The following is a 15,361-nucleotide window of genomic DNA, read 5'->3' on the forward strand; positions in this document are numbered from 1 at the left end:
AGATTATTTCTGTATAGGCTTCTAATATAAACCAAATAAAGTTATAAATTAAAAATGATACAATCTGTGCTACAAATCTGAAAAGAATAAAAACACACACCTCTTTTCTATAATGATTGGCAGCATCCAAATTATCCAATATAATGGTGTCTCCTAACAGCATCCCAAACACTAAAAAAATTCAATAAATACATTTTTAAAATCATGATATTTTCTTTGGTCACATTAAAATACTGACATACACTACAACTTTTTTCTTAGGAAGAATATTAACATTCTATTCAAGGGTGGGGGTAGATAGCATAATGGTTATGCAAAGAGACTCTCATGCCTGAGGCTCTGAAGTTCCAGGTTCAATCCCCCACACCACCATAAGCTAGAGCTGAGCAGTGCTCTGGTGTTAAAAAAGAAAATTAAGAAAAACAAAACAAAAACATTCTATTCAACATTCCCTCTCAAAAAAAAAAAAAAAAAAAGAGAGAATAACATATTAATAAAACTATCACAAAATTAGAAGGTAAATGTGAGTATAATGTTCTTTACCTGTTTGACAATGTTCCACGTTATCTGGAAATGTCAGTAAATCTCGGGCAAAGACCGGATCTCCGATGGGTTTAAAATGTAATTTTCCATTTCGGTAGTGAGGTAGAGGTCTTAATGAAACAAACATTTAAGAAGATCTCAGAACACATAATCCACCCCTTCCCAACACTACAGTAATCAACTCTCCATCCTCAAGTGATACCCAAACAGATCAATTACTCTTCCAGAAGTGAAAATAACACTTGCCATGTAAAAACATCTCTTTTGTTTTGTATACTTATAGTAGACTTTCATGTGTATCTTCACACTCACATCAGTATCATTCTCACTTAGTGTGCAAGACCCACATCAATTGCGGTTGTGTCTGACAAGTAAAGGGAAGAACCGGTGAGGACACCCGTGGTGTGAGAGTGGCCCTGGGTCGACAGGAAGCCAGAGCAGGCCGGGTCTGAGGCCCCTGAGGGGACTTGTGCACAGGGCAGAGTGGGCAGCCCGAAGCCCCAGGTGGAAGCCCCAGGTGGATTCTCCAGGTGGAAGGGACTGGGGTGCCAAGGTCCTTCCCTTCTGCAGAGCAGTTACTCCCAAATTTAAAGACAGAAGTGCTGCTGGTGAAGGGACTATGGGACTCCTTAATTCCACACTACCAAGGTCAGAGAAGATAACTAGTTTCTAGAGAAAACATTAACTGTAAATTCAAATTCATACTTTCCAGACACCGAGGATTCTTTTTTTTTTTTTTTCCCTCCTCCAGGGTTATTGCTGGGCTCGGTGCCTGCACCATGAATCCACCGCTCCTGGAGGCCATTTCCCCCCCCTTTTGTTGCCCTTGTTGTAGCTTCGTTGTGGTCATTATTATTGCCCTTGTTGACGCAATTCGTTGTTGGATAGGACAGAGAGAAATGGAGAGAGGAGGGGAAGACAGAGAAGGGGAGAGAAAGACAGACACCTGCAGACCTGCTTCACCGCCTGTGAAGCGACTCCCCTGCAGGTGGGGAGCCGGGGGCTCGAACGGGGATCCTTACGCCGGTCCCTGCGCTTTGCGCCACATGCGCTTAACCCACTGCACCACTGCCCGACCCCCACCGAGGATTCTTAATACGATATTCAGAGGTTATGGAGAGACCTCTAGGAGGTCAATTTATCCTCACAAAACAGTATGGCCCAGCCAGGATTCCCCACATTGTTTAAAATATGTGATGGGTAGCAGCAGACACATCTGACAGCGACAGATGTCAGCTGTCTGTGCGATCTAGTTTCAGATCACAAAATGAAATGTCACTTTGACATCACAGACTCTACCTTCCCAGTCTGCTAGACCCCATCCCAACTAAACTGCAGAGCGCGCTAAGTTTTACTTAGCAGCCAGATACTCACTGGACAATACACTGCTCTATAGTTTAATTGTTCAGTTTTGTCACCATTTCCTTCTGGTCTTATTAGATGATTTAAAAACTAGTCAGAATCAGAGTACACATAAGATATTTTAAAGTTTGGGTTAAATACGTCTAACTGTATGGATATTGTTGAAAATATTTTAAAAAAGTAAATAAGGAAATAAAGAAATCAGACTTATACTAAAATAAAGATGAAATACCCTAACTAGACAGTCTTTTTTTTTCCTCCAGGGCTATCACTGGAGCTCAGTGCCTGCTCTACAAATCCACTGCTCCTGGAGGCCATTTATCCCCATTTTGTTGTCCTTATCATTCTTTTTACCATTGATGATATTGTTAGATGGGGAGATAGAGGGGGGAGAGATAGACACCTGCAGACCTGCTTCACTGTTTGTGAAGCGACCCCCCACACCCCCGCAGGTGGGGAGCTGGGGGCTCGAACCGGGATCCTTACACCAGTCATTGTACTTTGCGCCATGTGCGCTTAACCCGCTATGCTACCGCCCGACTGTCCCCCCCCCCCCCCCGACAGCCTTAATAACCATACTCTAGAGAAAGTCCCATATTCCGGAATGACCATGGAATCTCCACCCCTTCCTGTGGTGAAAGGCAGCTTTTGGTTTTGGGTCTGTGTTACATGCAGCAGAAATACGGACGTGCTGGTTGCTTCTCAGAGAAGCTGATTTTTAAACCACACTTGTACAGGAGGAAGAAAAGGTATTTTAGGGGAAAAATATCATCTTCACTTTTCCCTAACCTTTTCCAATCTGGAAGCGTCTTCTTGTAAATAGAGTCGAGTGGTAACACCTGCTGGCGCCCCTGGGTCTCGTCATAGATGCGGCGGGCAGCATCCGTGGTCAGGGTGACAACGCAGTCCATGTCACTCGCCAGATGCCAAGAAATAACCATGGCGGCTTTATCATCTTCGATCTGTGCTAGATGTGCTATCTAGACACCATTAAAACAAAACAAACTGTTCAACGTTAAGAAATGTGACAGTCTCTTAAAAGCCCAAACATACACAGCAACAGCACTATTTCTGAAAACAAATAAGTATCCTCAGAGTTATAGACACTCATTGGCTTCTTACTAGTACATTGTCTATTCTGTTGTGAGATGCTGGAAAAACTCATTCACAAATTAAACTCCAGTAAATTTTGCCAAATGAAAAAAGGAGGAGGAGAAAGAGGAGGAAGAGGAAGAGGAGGAGAAGGAAATTTGGTTAACTTGACAATTCGCAAATCAAGGTGCTAACACTTAGCAGCTGATAATCACAAATACAAATAATACAGATATACCAAGTTAAGTTTACTAACAAAGTGTTATATACCTTGTAGATAGATGATTATCTCAATTATTTATCTCAGAAAATTCTACATCAAACAAATCTATACAAATAAAGGCTTTCTTCTCCTTATAAAAACTATTTGGAGGGGAGTCGGGCAGCAGCGCAGGTTGCACGAAGCACAAGGACCAGCGTAAGGATCCCGGTTCGAGCCCCCGGCTCCCCACCTGCAGGAGAGTCGCTTCACAGGCGGTGAAGCAGGTCTGCAGGTGTCTGTCTTTCTCTCCCCATTTGTCTTCCCCTCCTCTGTCCATTTCTCTCAGTCCTATCCAATAACAACAGCAACAATAATAACTACAACAATAAAACAAGGGCAACAAAAGGGAATAAATAAATATTTTTTAAATATATTTTTTAAAAACATAGATGATAAAAGACAACAACTAAAACCTAGCTACAAAACTTAATGGTTACAAACAGAAAATATGATCCAGAAAAAATGATAATGCGCAGTGCTGACCACTGGATAAAATTACGATGAAAGTGAAGGTAAGACTCATTTGACAAAGTAAAACCAGACAAGAAATAATATAAAGCAAACTACAAAAAGAATGGCACTTTTCCCTTGGAAACAAATACATATTGCTTATTTACTGGGTTTTTTTGAGCTTTTTTTTTTTCCCCCCTTGCTGAGAAAATGTCTTAAAGGACAGAAATCACCTCAGGGTGCTTGCTGGTTACGGTTCCAACAGCACCCCAGAGTGCCTTAACAATATTCGGCTAGAAACTCAGAAACGGGTCAGGTTGTGGTGCACCTGGTTGAGTGCACATATTTAAGCTCCTAGCCCCGCCACAGTGGGGAAGCTTCCCAAGTGGTGATACAGGGCTGCAGATGTCTCTTTGCCCCTCTCTCTCCATATATCCTACTCTCTTCTCAATTTCTGTCTCTATGTAAAACAAATCAAAATATATATTCTAAAAATTGTTAAAGACAAAACAACTCAAATAATCTTGTTTTTCCTTGTCTTCCTGATGTTTGAGACCCGTGTAAAAGGATATGGCTATTTATTAAATGTGTAAGACACAAAAGTAAGCAGACAATAAAACTTGAACTAAGACATTAATTCCTGTCACAGTCCTCAATAAGAACTAGAGAGTTAATTAGGTTTTTCATCAAAATTAATACGGTAGCAAGAGCAAATAATTTATTGGTGAGAGAAAAAAAAAAGGTAAAGGGCACTGAGGCAGCAAAAAAGGAAGAGGGGCAGAAAGAATGAGGGGGAGGAGGGGGAGGAGGTGGAGGAGGGGGAGGAGGAGGAGGAGGAGGGGGAGGAGGAGGAGGGGGAGGAGGAGGGGGGAGGAGGAGGGGGAGGAGGAGGGGGGGGGAGGAGGGGGGAGGAGGGGGAGGAGGAGGGGGGAGGAGGAGGAGGGGGAGGAGGAGGGGGAGGAGGAGGATGGGCAGAGTAGCCTGCGTCATGGTTCTGCAAAGAGACTATCATGCCTGAGGCTCCGAAGTCTCACGTCCAATCGCCTGCACCATAAGCCAGAGCTGAGTAGAACTCTGGGTTTAAAAAAAAGGAGGCAGAGAGTCACTCACCAGGAGCAGTGCTACTATGCGGGTATAAGCCCCAGAAAAGTTCGGGCAGGGAAAGGGGGAAAACACCTAACATTTTAAATATGTCTTTCCCTTTTTGTCGCCCTTGCTGCCTTATCATTGCTGTGGTTATTATTGCTGTTGTTGTTGATGTCGTCATTGTTGGACAGGACAGAGAGAAATGGAGAGAAGAGGGGAGGACAGAGGGGGAAAGACGCAGACCTGCTTCACCGCCTGGGAAGGAACCCCCTGCAGGTGGGGAGCCGGGGCTCGAACCGGGATCCTTAGACCAGCCCTTGCACTTCGCTCCATGTGAGCTTAATCCATTGCGCTATCGCCCACCCGCCCCCCTATTATGCCGCTTTAATACGTAAGTGGAATAATACAAGGTAAGAAAACACACTGCCTCATCTAAGGCTTCAATACAAACCTTCCCCAAAATATCACCACTGCCTTTCGTATAGTTTGGAAGAGTACATGATCTTCTGGGCTTTTTCTTTAGCTCTTCCTGCTCTGACAGTTTTCTTTTCAAGAGTGTTTCAATGTGTGGTATCTGTAATTCACAATGAAAAATCAAGCACATCAGTTACTCTCATAGCAGCAGCCAGAAACGATGGGAAAAGCAAGGCTAAGAATCCTGGATAACTCCAGGACATACAGTTTTTAGCTGGCACTCGGAAACAGTATGGTCATGGTAACAGAAGATAATCATCCGGTTTTAAATCTTCGCTACAGGGAGTCGGGCAGTAGTGCAACAGATTAAGCGCACGTGGCGCAAAGCGCAAGGACCGGTGTAAGGATGCCGGTTCAAGCCGCTGGTTTGAGCCCCCGGCTCCCCACCTGCAGGGGAGTCGCTTCACAGGCGGTGAAGCAGGTCTGCAGGTGTCTGTCTTTCTCTCCCCCTCTCTGTCTTCCCCTCCTCTCTCCATTTCTCTCTGTCCTATCCAACAACGACGACACAGCAATAATAACTGCGACAACAATAAAACAACGGCAACAAAAGGGAAAATGACTAAATAAGATACATATTGTAATGCAGACCGACTCAGACACATAAGAATGAATCTGAACAGCTGCTTATCTTGTGCTACTCTGATTTCATCTGCCATCACACGTACCGGGTGCTTGCTGAGCATGGCCTCCTGGACGTGTCCCACACTGACTGATGGCATTTTCTAAGATCAATGAGCACACCATACGGGAGGCAGAGCCTCACTCTGGCACAGACAGCATCAGGGCTGCACAAGACCCGTGCTCCTCAGCCAGACACAACAGCTGCTGCCCCGCCTCCCTGCCTGCCAGCTTTGTAACTTTCAGCTGTAGTTTTAGTGCCAGTGTATTAAAGAGATGGCAGTTCCTTTGAAAAGAGCACTATCAGGGCTGGGTGCTGGGCAGCTGGGCATCTGGGCAAAGCGCATGTTACCATATGCAAGGTCCATCTGGGTGAGTGGGAAAGGCAAGGTGTAAAGACTTCACAAGTGGTGAAGCAAGTACTGCGGGTCTCTCTTTCCCCTCTCAATCTCTGCCCTGTCAAACAACAGCAAGATTAGGCGGCAGTGTGCCCAGCTGACTACACATCTCCATGAGCAACAACCAAGTGTCGAGCCTCCACTCCCCACCTGCAGGAGGAACGCTCCACAAGCGGTGAAGCAAGTCTGCAGGTGTCTGTCTTTCTCCCTCCCCTCTCAATTTCTCTCTAAAAGCACTATCCTTTTGATAGTCCCTTCATATTTAGTAACCAGACTACAAATAACAAATGACTTAGTACTTTAAAATGTCATAGTGCCTATAACATTCCTAATAAAACGTCAATGACAAAGAAATGTGAACTAGAATTAATGGGAGGAGACACACACACACACACACACACACACACGGCAACTGTACCTGTTATGCTGCAAGGAACGTCAGTATCACACGCTTTGAGCTCACTGCGCAGAATTAATGGGAGGCTCTCTCTCTCTCTCTCTCTCACACACACACACACACACACACACACACACACACACACACACACACACACACGGCAACTGTACCTGTTATGCTGCCGCAGGAGCGTCAGTATCATGCGCTTTGAGCTCACTGCCCAGAATTAATGGGAGGAGGCTCTCTCACACACATACACACGGCAACTGTACCTGTGGTGCTGCAGGAACGTCAATATTATGTGCTTTGAGCTCACTGCGCAGCTGAGCCTCTTTTGATTTCGCTTCTTCAACTTGACCTAAAATTATAAACAAAAAATTTTGTTAACTTGGAGTATTTCCCAAAATATAGTTTTGGAAAACTATTTACAACCCCTTTGTTTCCCTTATAATGACTGATACTAAAATTAAAGATAAGTGACTATTTTTAAATTAACTTGTTAAACACATTTATTGAGCTGTTGACAATAATCAAACATACGATCGCCAGAAAACAAGAAAGAGCAAACGGGTCAGTTCTGATCCTGGCAAATCCTGCCACAGGTGAGTGGCAGAGGGTATAAAGCGTGTCCTTGCAGCTTGCAGTGGGAGGCACGCACCATGTGTCTCTTCAATGTCTGCCCTTTCGCATTGTCTTTCTAAATTGCTGAGTAAACAGAAACATCATAATCTACAAGAAAGTGGCTTAGCCCAACTTTGTCCTCTTTAAGTGACTATTTTATAGATTAAAACCCAAAATGAGTACTTTGATGCAGGATGTATAAATGTCGTAAGTTACTGCAACTGTCAACAATATAACTAACACAAAGCCAGAAACCTTAGAGAGCAGACAACTCAGGATGCAAACCACCAGAAACTGAAGGGAAGCCAGACGTGGGCTCAGCACCAACTTCTGCTGTCTGGCGCCTCCTCAACGTGGCCTGCAGCAGCTACCTTAAGTAAAAGATACAGGCTCCAAATGCAAGACCCACCATTCAAACTGAAAGTTACTGGGTTGTCGGGAATGTCAGGATGCATTTTTGCATAGAAAAAATTAGAAAAAGACGCCATGACTTTTTGATAACCCAATAAATCACACAGCACTCTCAGTAATATTATCATTCCAGCTGTTTTGCCAAAAACTGGAATTACAAACATGATTATTCTGTCAATAGGCTAAAATTCATATTCAGATTTGACCCCCCTATTTTTATTGGTAAACAGGATGTAAATTCCATCTCCAAAGCACATATTTTGCTTACTGTGGACTACGAATTAACTTACACTTCATTTCATCAACAAGCTGCTTGCTGGCCTCAAATAAGCTTCTATACATAATGATCGATTTGGATAATTGGTCCTTTTCCTTTGTAAGTGCTGCCATTTGTTGCTGTTTCTTAACATCTAAAACAAAATTCAGATCATTTCAATTTAAAAACTATGACCTTTCCAAAATGTCGAGACATGATTAAATAATAAACACCGTGTTAACTGAAAGCAAAGCAAAAATCATCTAAAGTAACACAAACATTGAGTTAAGTGCTTTTTCTGGGGTGGGGATAAAAAAAAAAATGCTTTTTCCTAGAAACTTACCATTGTAAAACATAAATGGAAGAAGATATGACTCTACTTTTCTTGACAAAGCTGGCAGTCGGGGCTCAAATACAATGAAATATTCGGTACTGTCCTTCCCAGGGCTGTTTTCTGCCAGCACTAGACTCTATATAGAAAAAGCAACAACGAAAAGCCATATTTAAAAATTCTCTTGCTAATATATAAGTACTATCTACCTCACTGCACTGTCTTCAAGAAAATGGTAGGTTCTGATGGTAAAAAGACACCCACTGACCCTGACCTTAAGAATCTTTAAGCATTAAAACACCACCAAATACACAAAACTTGGTGCCTTTTGGTACTGGTTTGAAAGCTGAATATCCTACTAATAAAAAGCTCCTACAAAGCTCAAGCACAATGAAAATCTCAAAAAAAGTCTCTTTTCCTTTAGCCTGAAATTATGAACAGTCACCGACAACCTTTACCTGGACGTCTTTGATTCCACCTTCTTCAGATAAAGCAGGGTGTTGACAGAGATGCGGACAGCCACAGAGAAGTGCCCTAAGCCCAGTGCTGAGTTTAAGTTACAGCTGTTGCCATGGAAGTAGACCCACCAGTCTCAAGTGACAGAACAAGAGTCAAAGCTTGTTTTTAGCAAAGCTCTAGAGTCGTGTTTTTTCTTAAATTATATTTTCCTTAATGAATGCACACACGCACATGTGCACACACGGACGGACACACAGACTGTTGATGTAACTTAAGATCAAGGTATTTAACTAGCACATAATGCAAATATACTTATAGCTGAAATCATACTTTTAGTCTTTCAAGAAGCAGTAGAGGCTACCTGTTTTTTACTATAATACACTTCTCTTAAAGTGATAGAGCTTCAACAATCTAAAATAACAGAATGCTATAAATTCATCAAGTGAGTAAACTATAAATCACAGCTAACAATTCTTTCTTCCAGAGTAGTGAATAGCCCATCAGTAAATGACTTCATTTCTGAATGTTGTTATACAAACGTAAACATGTAAATAAAAATAAAGCTGTTCAAATTCTTAAAAGAGAGACATGTTTTATACCATATAATTTCCCTTCAGCACTCATTTGATAATGACTTCACTGAGTGTATATTTCAATTTTTTAAGATTTAAGCATAGCATATGCACACTAAATTGTTTCAGATGAGAGGAAACATTTAAAGACTTTTTAGCTATTGATTATAGTAATCCTTCAACACTTGTTATTCTTTAGACTACATAACAGGAAATATGACTTGTTATGGTAAGGAGAGCTTATTTTAATAGGCAGTATCAAATTTCCCTTCAAAATGGCTATTTCAGTCTACCCTCTTACCATTAGTGTGTTTAACATCCAGTTCCCCTGACATTAACGTTTAATGTCTATATACTTTATATATACAAATAAAAGTCCCCCCTAAAATAATAGGTTAAAAACAAGTCATTATTCTTTTAACTAGTATTTCCCTGCTTGGTCTTAATGTTCTGTTTATTGGTCATTTGCACTTCGATTCTTATATTCTTGTTAATATTCTGTCATTTTTTCCCATAACAAACATTTCTACCCAGCTGACATCTTAATTTTTCTCTACACTGTACAATCACATACTGGCCCTTCACGCAGCCATCGCGCAGTGGGAACAGACGACACGTCGGCCTCGGCTCTCTCCATCAGTTTTAAGATAGGCTTACTTTGAAGGCTTAGCTGAAATTTTTCATCTTTTATATAGTCAAATATAAACTTTTCCTTCATATATTACTTAAACAGGCCTTTCTTATCTTAAAATCTTATAGTTTATAATTTCGGATATAAATAAAGAAAACACAGAATGAAAGAAATCAAATAACAAGTTTCCCAAACGGGCCTAATATTCATGGGCATTTGGAATATGAGAAGTGGATAAAATCACTGTAATTTAAACTATTAAGTATAGAATCTTTTCCCACAAGATAATAAACAAACAGCATTACCGTGATGTTAGCTGACCCTTTCACAAAGGGAAATTCAAGCGTTCTGACTTTCCCAACAAAGAGTGGTGTATCATTATCATCCTCGTTAGAACCTTTGATGGTAGCTATTACCGTGCCAACCAAATCAATTCCAGTCTGGTTGTTGTAGACATCCTTAAGGCAAACAAAGGAAAATAACTACTTAGAAGGACAAGTTGAAACCCATAGGCTAATCACAGATCATATATGTAACATAGAGTTTCAAGTACTAAAATATCTGGATTCCTGTGGTCCGGGAGGTGGCGCAATGGATAAAGCACCTGACTCTCAAGCATGAGGTCCTGAGTTCAATGCCCAGCAGCACATGTACCAGAGTTATGTCTGGTTCTCTCTCTCCGCCTATTTTTCTCAATAAGTAAATAAAATCTTTATATATATATATCTGGATTCTTTTTTCTAATTATTTTTTTGTTGTTGCCCTTGTTATAACCCTTGTTGTTGTTGTTTGGTTGCCATTGATGTTGTTGGATAGGACAGAGAGAAATGGAGAGAGGAGGGGAAGACAGAGAGGGGAAGAGAAAAACAGACACCTGCAGACCAGCTTCACCGCCTGTGGAGCGACCCCCCTGCAGGTGGGAAGCAGGGCAGGTGGGGAGCCGGGGGCTCGAACTGGGATCCTTGTGCCTCGCAACATGGTGCGCTTAATCCGCTGCGCTACTGCCAACCCCCATCTGGATTCTTGTAACTCAAACACAGGTCAGGTTTCAGGTTAAATGCCCCATAAACAAGAGACAAGAACCCATATGAGAACTAGAAACCTCCTTCCAGCGCATATAATGGCTACAGTACAGTCATCAAAGCAGAGCTCTCAAAAATAATCATTTCTTCACTTCCTTCAGAGAATAGAACACTGAGAGCAATCAACTTCATACACATTTTATAAAGCATACAAAAATAGTGGGATTACACTAGTAAAGACAGAAACAGGCTGGGGTGTGGATCAACCTGGCAACGCCCATGTCCAGCGGAAAAACAATTATGGAAGTCAGAACTTCCACCTTCTGCACCCCATAAAAAAACTTTGTAAACAAAAAGGACAACAAAAAGGAAAAAATGGCCTCTAGGAACAGTGGATTTGTAGTGCAGGCACTGAGCCCCAGAGATAACCTTGGAGGCAAAAAAAAAAAAAAAATTTGATACATACTCCCAGAAGGGAAGAAATGTTACAGAAGGACCTAGAGAGAGAAAAAGGGGAAAAAGGAAAGACATTTGGAATTAATTGGTGTAGTGTGACTCAGAAAGGAAGAGAAGGGGGGCTGGGCAGTAGCACAGCGGGTAAAGCAGACGTGGCACAAAGCGTTAAGTACCTGTGTAAGGATCCCAGTTCGAGCCCCTTGCTCCCCACCTGCAGGATGGTCGCTCCACAGGGAGTGAAGCAGGTCTGCAGGTGTCTGTCTCTCTCTCCCCCTCTCTGTCTTCCCCTCCTCTCTCCGTTTCTCTCTGTCCTGTCCAACAACAACAGCTATGACAACAACTACAACAAGCGCAACAACAAGAGCGACAAAATGGGAAAAATGCCTCCAGGAGCAGTGGATCCATAGTGCAGGCACCAAGCCCCGGCAATAACCCTGGAGGCAAAAAAAAAGAGAGAGAGAGAGAAGGGAGGACCATAGAAAAAAATGGGTAAAAATACAGACAGACAGACAGACAGACAGAAGAACCATCCGGTATCTGTGACCCTGGGAGAACCACTGCAGTTTCCAATGGAGGGAGTGAGGACACACAGCTCTGGCGGTGGGAACAGCGTGGGACTGTGCCCTGCGTTACTTTCTATGTCTAGCTATATGTGCCTATCTGCATTTAAATACAAAGATGTTTATAAATACAGCATTCATTCATATATGCAAACTTTCCCAATCACCTGGAATCAAATAATCAAGACTGATTCTGTAACAATCCTGCATCCTGAACTAGAAATAGTTCTTGCTTCTCTTCAGCATTTCACAAAAGTAAGTAAGTATTAAGTATTACCGTGATATTAAGATGTAAATCTCTGACCAACGTCCTGCTGGCAACCGAGCGAACGTTTGAAACAGCTGGTGTAGCTGGTTGGATTTCAGGAACTAACTTTACAGGTAGATTAGGTAGAACATCAACGATAACCTTATAAAACAAGCAAAAAAACCCCAAACTGATTAACAAAACATTGACGACTTAATATTTCAGAGTAAGAATAGTGAAATGTAAAATGTATTTACATTAATCTCTTAAAATTCACAAGCTCGTTTAAAACTTTCAATGTAGATGGTATATATTTTTAATGCCAACACCCACTTAAGAACAATAGTGAATGAAGATGATTTATGTTAAAATAACCATAAACTTCATTATCTAGAATCACAGCACGTGAGATATTAAACCATTCACGTGTGGGGAACAGAAACAAGCTTGTCATTAGTGGTATACTCTAATGCGCCTACTAACTGAATCGTCCATTTTATTTGATAGGACAGGAGGACATTGAGAGGGGAGGAGAAGACAGTGAGGGAGAGAGACAGACACCTGTAGCCCTGCTTCACTGCTTGTAAAGCTTCCCCCCTGCAGGTGGGGACCAGGGGCTCAAACCCACGAGTGTGTGTAGTACTGCCCAGCCTCCTAAGAAGTGATTTCTGTATGATAGTACTGTTCAACATAACTTAAGTATATTCTATTCTAAAATGAATGAAAATTGCATTGTGTTTATACTTTGCATCCAATAATTCACTTAAATCAAAGCATTTCATTCCTAAACCAAGTGAGAAAATGCACAGCTAACTGTATGTAATCACAAAAGTAAATGCACCTGTTCACTGTTAAGAATATTTGTTTTGTCCACCATGAAACTAAACTGGATACAGTATGTCCCAACTTTGTTAGGAATTGCTTTATCCCTGGATAGAAAAAAAGAGAAAAGATTATTAACAACTTTTAAGTTAAGGAAAGGAATTCAACAGCATCAATATTTCTGCTACTCCCACAAAAAGTAAATGATAAAGAAGCAATTACTACCAGTATTTCACGCAGTACTAAGTTTAGTCCCAGGTCCCTTTCACAAAACATTTGGAAACCAGGTTCTGGATGTGGGAGGCAGGGAACTTTAAGAATAGGATATAAAGCCTGAAGTCATGGAAGGTAAATCACAATTGATCTTTTTTTTTTTTTTTTTTTTGCCTCCAGGATTTCCTCTAGGGCCCAGTGAAGTAAGTATAAATCCACTACTCATGGAGGCAATTTTTCCATTTTATTGGATAGGACAGAGAGACACTGAGAGGGATGAGGGAGGAAGACAGACACCGCAGACCTGTTCATCACTTGTGAAGTATCCGGCATCCCCTGCACGAGGGGAGCTCGAACTGGGATCCTTGCGCCGTCCTTGTGCTTAGAAGCACGTGTTATTAACCTGCCACGCCACCGCCCGCCCGATCTCAGTAATCTCCACCCCAGTACAGTAGTGGCCACTCCTCCTCACTTGCTACCCCCGAGAGCCAACTAACTGTATGTTTCTGCAGAAGCCTGCACACAGTTCACGGCAGCCAGTAACAGTCTGAGGAACTATACTGAAAAAAGTAAAATGACTAATGGACTTAGTGGACCAATGAACAAACTATTGGGGTTCCTGGAAAGGGGGAAGAGAACATCTGAAATATGGATGAGAAATTTCCAAGTGTAATAAGCTCACCAATGTGTCCTGGAACCCCCCCCTACCCAGAACCCTGCCCCACTAGGGAAAGATAGAAACAGGCTGGGGAAATGGATCCACCAGCCAACACCCATGTCCAGCAGAGAAGCAATGACAGAAGCCAGAACTTCCACCTTCTTCTCCCCATAATGATCTTTGGTCCAAGGGTTGGGCAGTAGCGCAGTGGGTTAAGCGCACATGGCGCAAAGCGCAAGGACTGGTCTATGGTTCTGGTTCGAGCCCCTGGCTCCCCACCTGCAGGGGGGTTGCTTCACAAGCAGTGAAGCAGGTCTGCTGGTGTCTGTCTTTCTCACCCCCTCTGTCACCCCCCCCATTTCTCTCTGTCCTATCCAACAACCGCAGCAGCAATAACAGCAATAACAACAATGGCAACAATGATAATAAGGGCAACAAAATGGGGGGGAGGCTTCCAGGAGCAGTGGATTCCTGGTGTAGGCACTGAGCCCCAGAGATGACACTGGAGGCTAAATAAATAATAAATGAATAAAAAATAATAACAAGCAAAATGTACTTTCAAAAGACCTATGAAATAAATACTAGCATGTTCTGTTTTATCTTGGTAAGTGTAAGTAACCAGATAACTGCCAAGGCTGATGCACTTGGTAACAAATACAGTTAAGATTCAATGATTTCAAAGTACCTGAAATAGAAGCAGCCTTCTTCCTTGTCATCATCTTTTATCTTATTGCAACTAAATGTCTCTGCCTGGAGAAAGAAGCAAAAAGAAGGGATATTTAGGATGTCAACGTGTCTCAGTCGACAAATACACACCCAGTCCTGTATGTTTGAGCCTTCACAGTGCCGTGTAAGATGCAGCAGTGAGACCGGTCCTGTATGTTTGAGCCTTCACAGTGCCGTGTAAGATGCAGCAGTGAGACCGGTCCTGTATGTTTGAGCCTTCACAGTGCCGTGTAAGATGCAGCAGTGAGACCGGTCCTATATGTTTGAGCCTTCACAGTGCCGTGTAAGATGCAGCAGTAAGACCAGTCCTGTATGTTTGAGCCTTCACAGTGCCGTGTAAGATGCAACAGTGAGACCGCACGGTGGGAAGACATACTATTTTCCCCCTTCTGTTGCCCTTGTTGTTTTACCATTGTTGTGGTTATCATTATTGTTGTTATTAATGTCGTTGTTGGATAGGACAGAGAGAAGTCGAGAGAGGAGGGGAAGACAGAGAGAGGGGGAGAGAAAGACAGACACCTGCAGACCTGCTTCACCGCCTGTGAAGCGACTCCTCTGCAGGTGGGGAGCCAGGGGCTTGAACTGGGATCCTTATGCCGGTCCTTGTGCTTTGCGCCACGTGTGTTTAACCCTCGGCGCTACCGCCCGACTCCCTCAAAGACACACTATTCTTTCTTCAAGGCCGCAACACGTG

At 42.6% G+C, this 15,361-nt stretch overlaps 1 protein-coding gene across 3 annotated transcripts in view; it reads right to left on the minus strand.

Annotated features, from left to right (window-relative positions):
- Positions 1-15,361, minus strand: part of SMCHD1 (structural maintenance of chromosomes flexible hinge domain containing 1) — a 110,847-nt gene that overhangs the window by 10,250 nt on the left and 85,236 nt on the right. For all 3 annotated transcript variants that reach the window (XM_060200763.1, XM_060200762.1, XM_060200764.1), the window contains 11 exons: positions 14,627-14,691; positions 13,090-13,177; positions 12,279-12,410; positions 10,269-10,421; positions 8,314-8,440; positions 8,005-8,124; positions 6,955-7,040; positions 5,247-5,369; positions 2,695-2,885; positions 544-653; positions 101-171 (listed from right to left, as the gene is read on the minus strand). In XM_060200763.1, coding sequence (XP_060056746.1) covers positions 101-171; positions 544-653; positions 2,695-2,885; positions 5,247-5,369; positions 6,955-7,040; positions 8,005-8,124; positions 8,314-8,440; positions 10,269-10,421; positions 12,279-12,410; positions 13,090-13,177; positions 14,627-14,691 — 1,266 coding nt within the window. The remainder of the gene's footprint in view (positions 1-100; positions 172-543; positions 654-2,694; positions 2,886-5,246; positions 5,370-6,954; positions 7,041-8,004; positions 8,125-8,313; positions 8,441-10,268; positions 10,422-12,278; positions 12,411-13,089; positions 13,178-14,626; positions 14,692-15,361) is intronic.

The sequence above is a fragment of the Erinaceus europaeus genome, chromosome 10, assembly GCF_950295315.1.
Source record: "Erinaceus europaeus chromosome 10, mEriEur2.1, whole genome shotgun sequence".
In the NCBI taxonomy this organism is placed as follows: Eukaryota; Metazoa; Chordata; class Mammalia; order Eulipotyphla; family Erinaceidae; genus Erinaceus; species Erinaceus europaeus.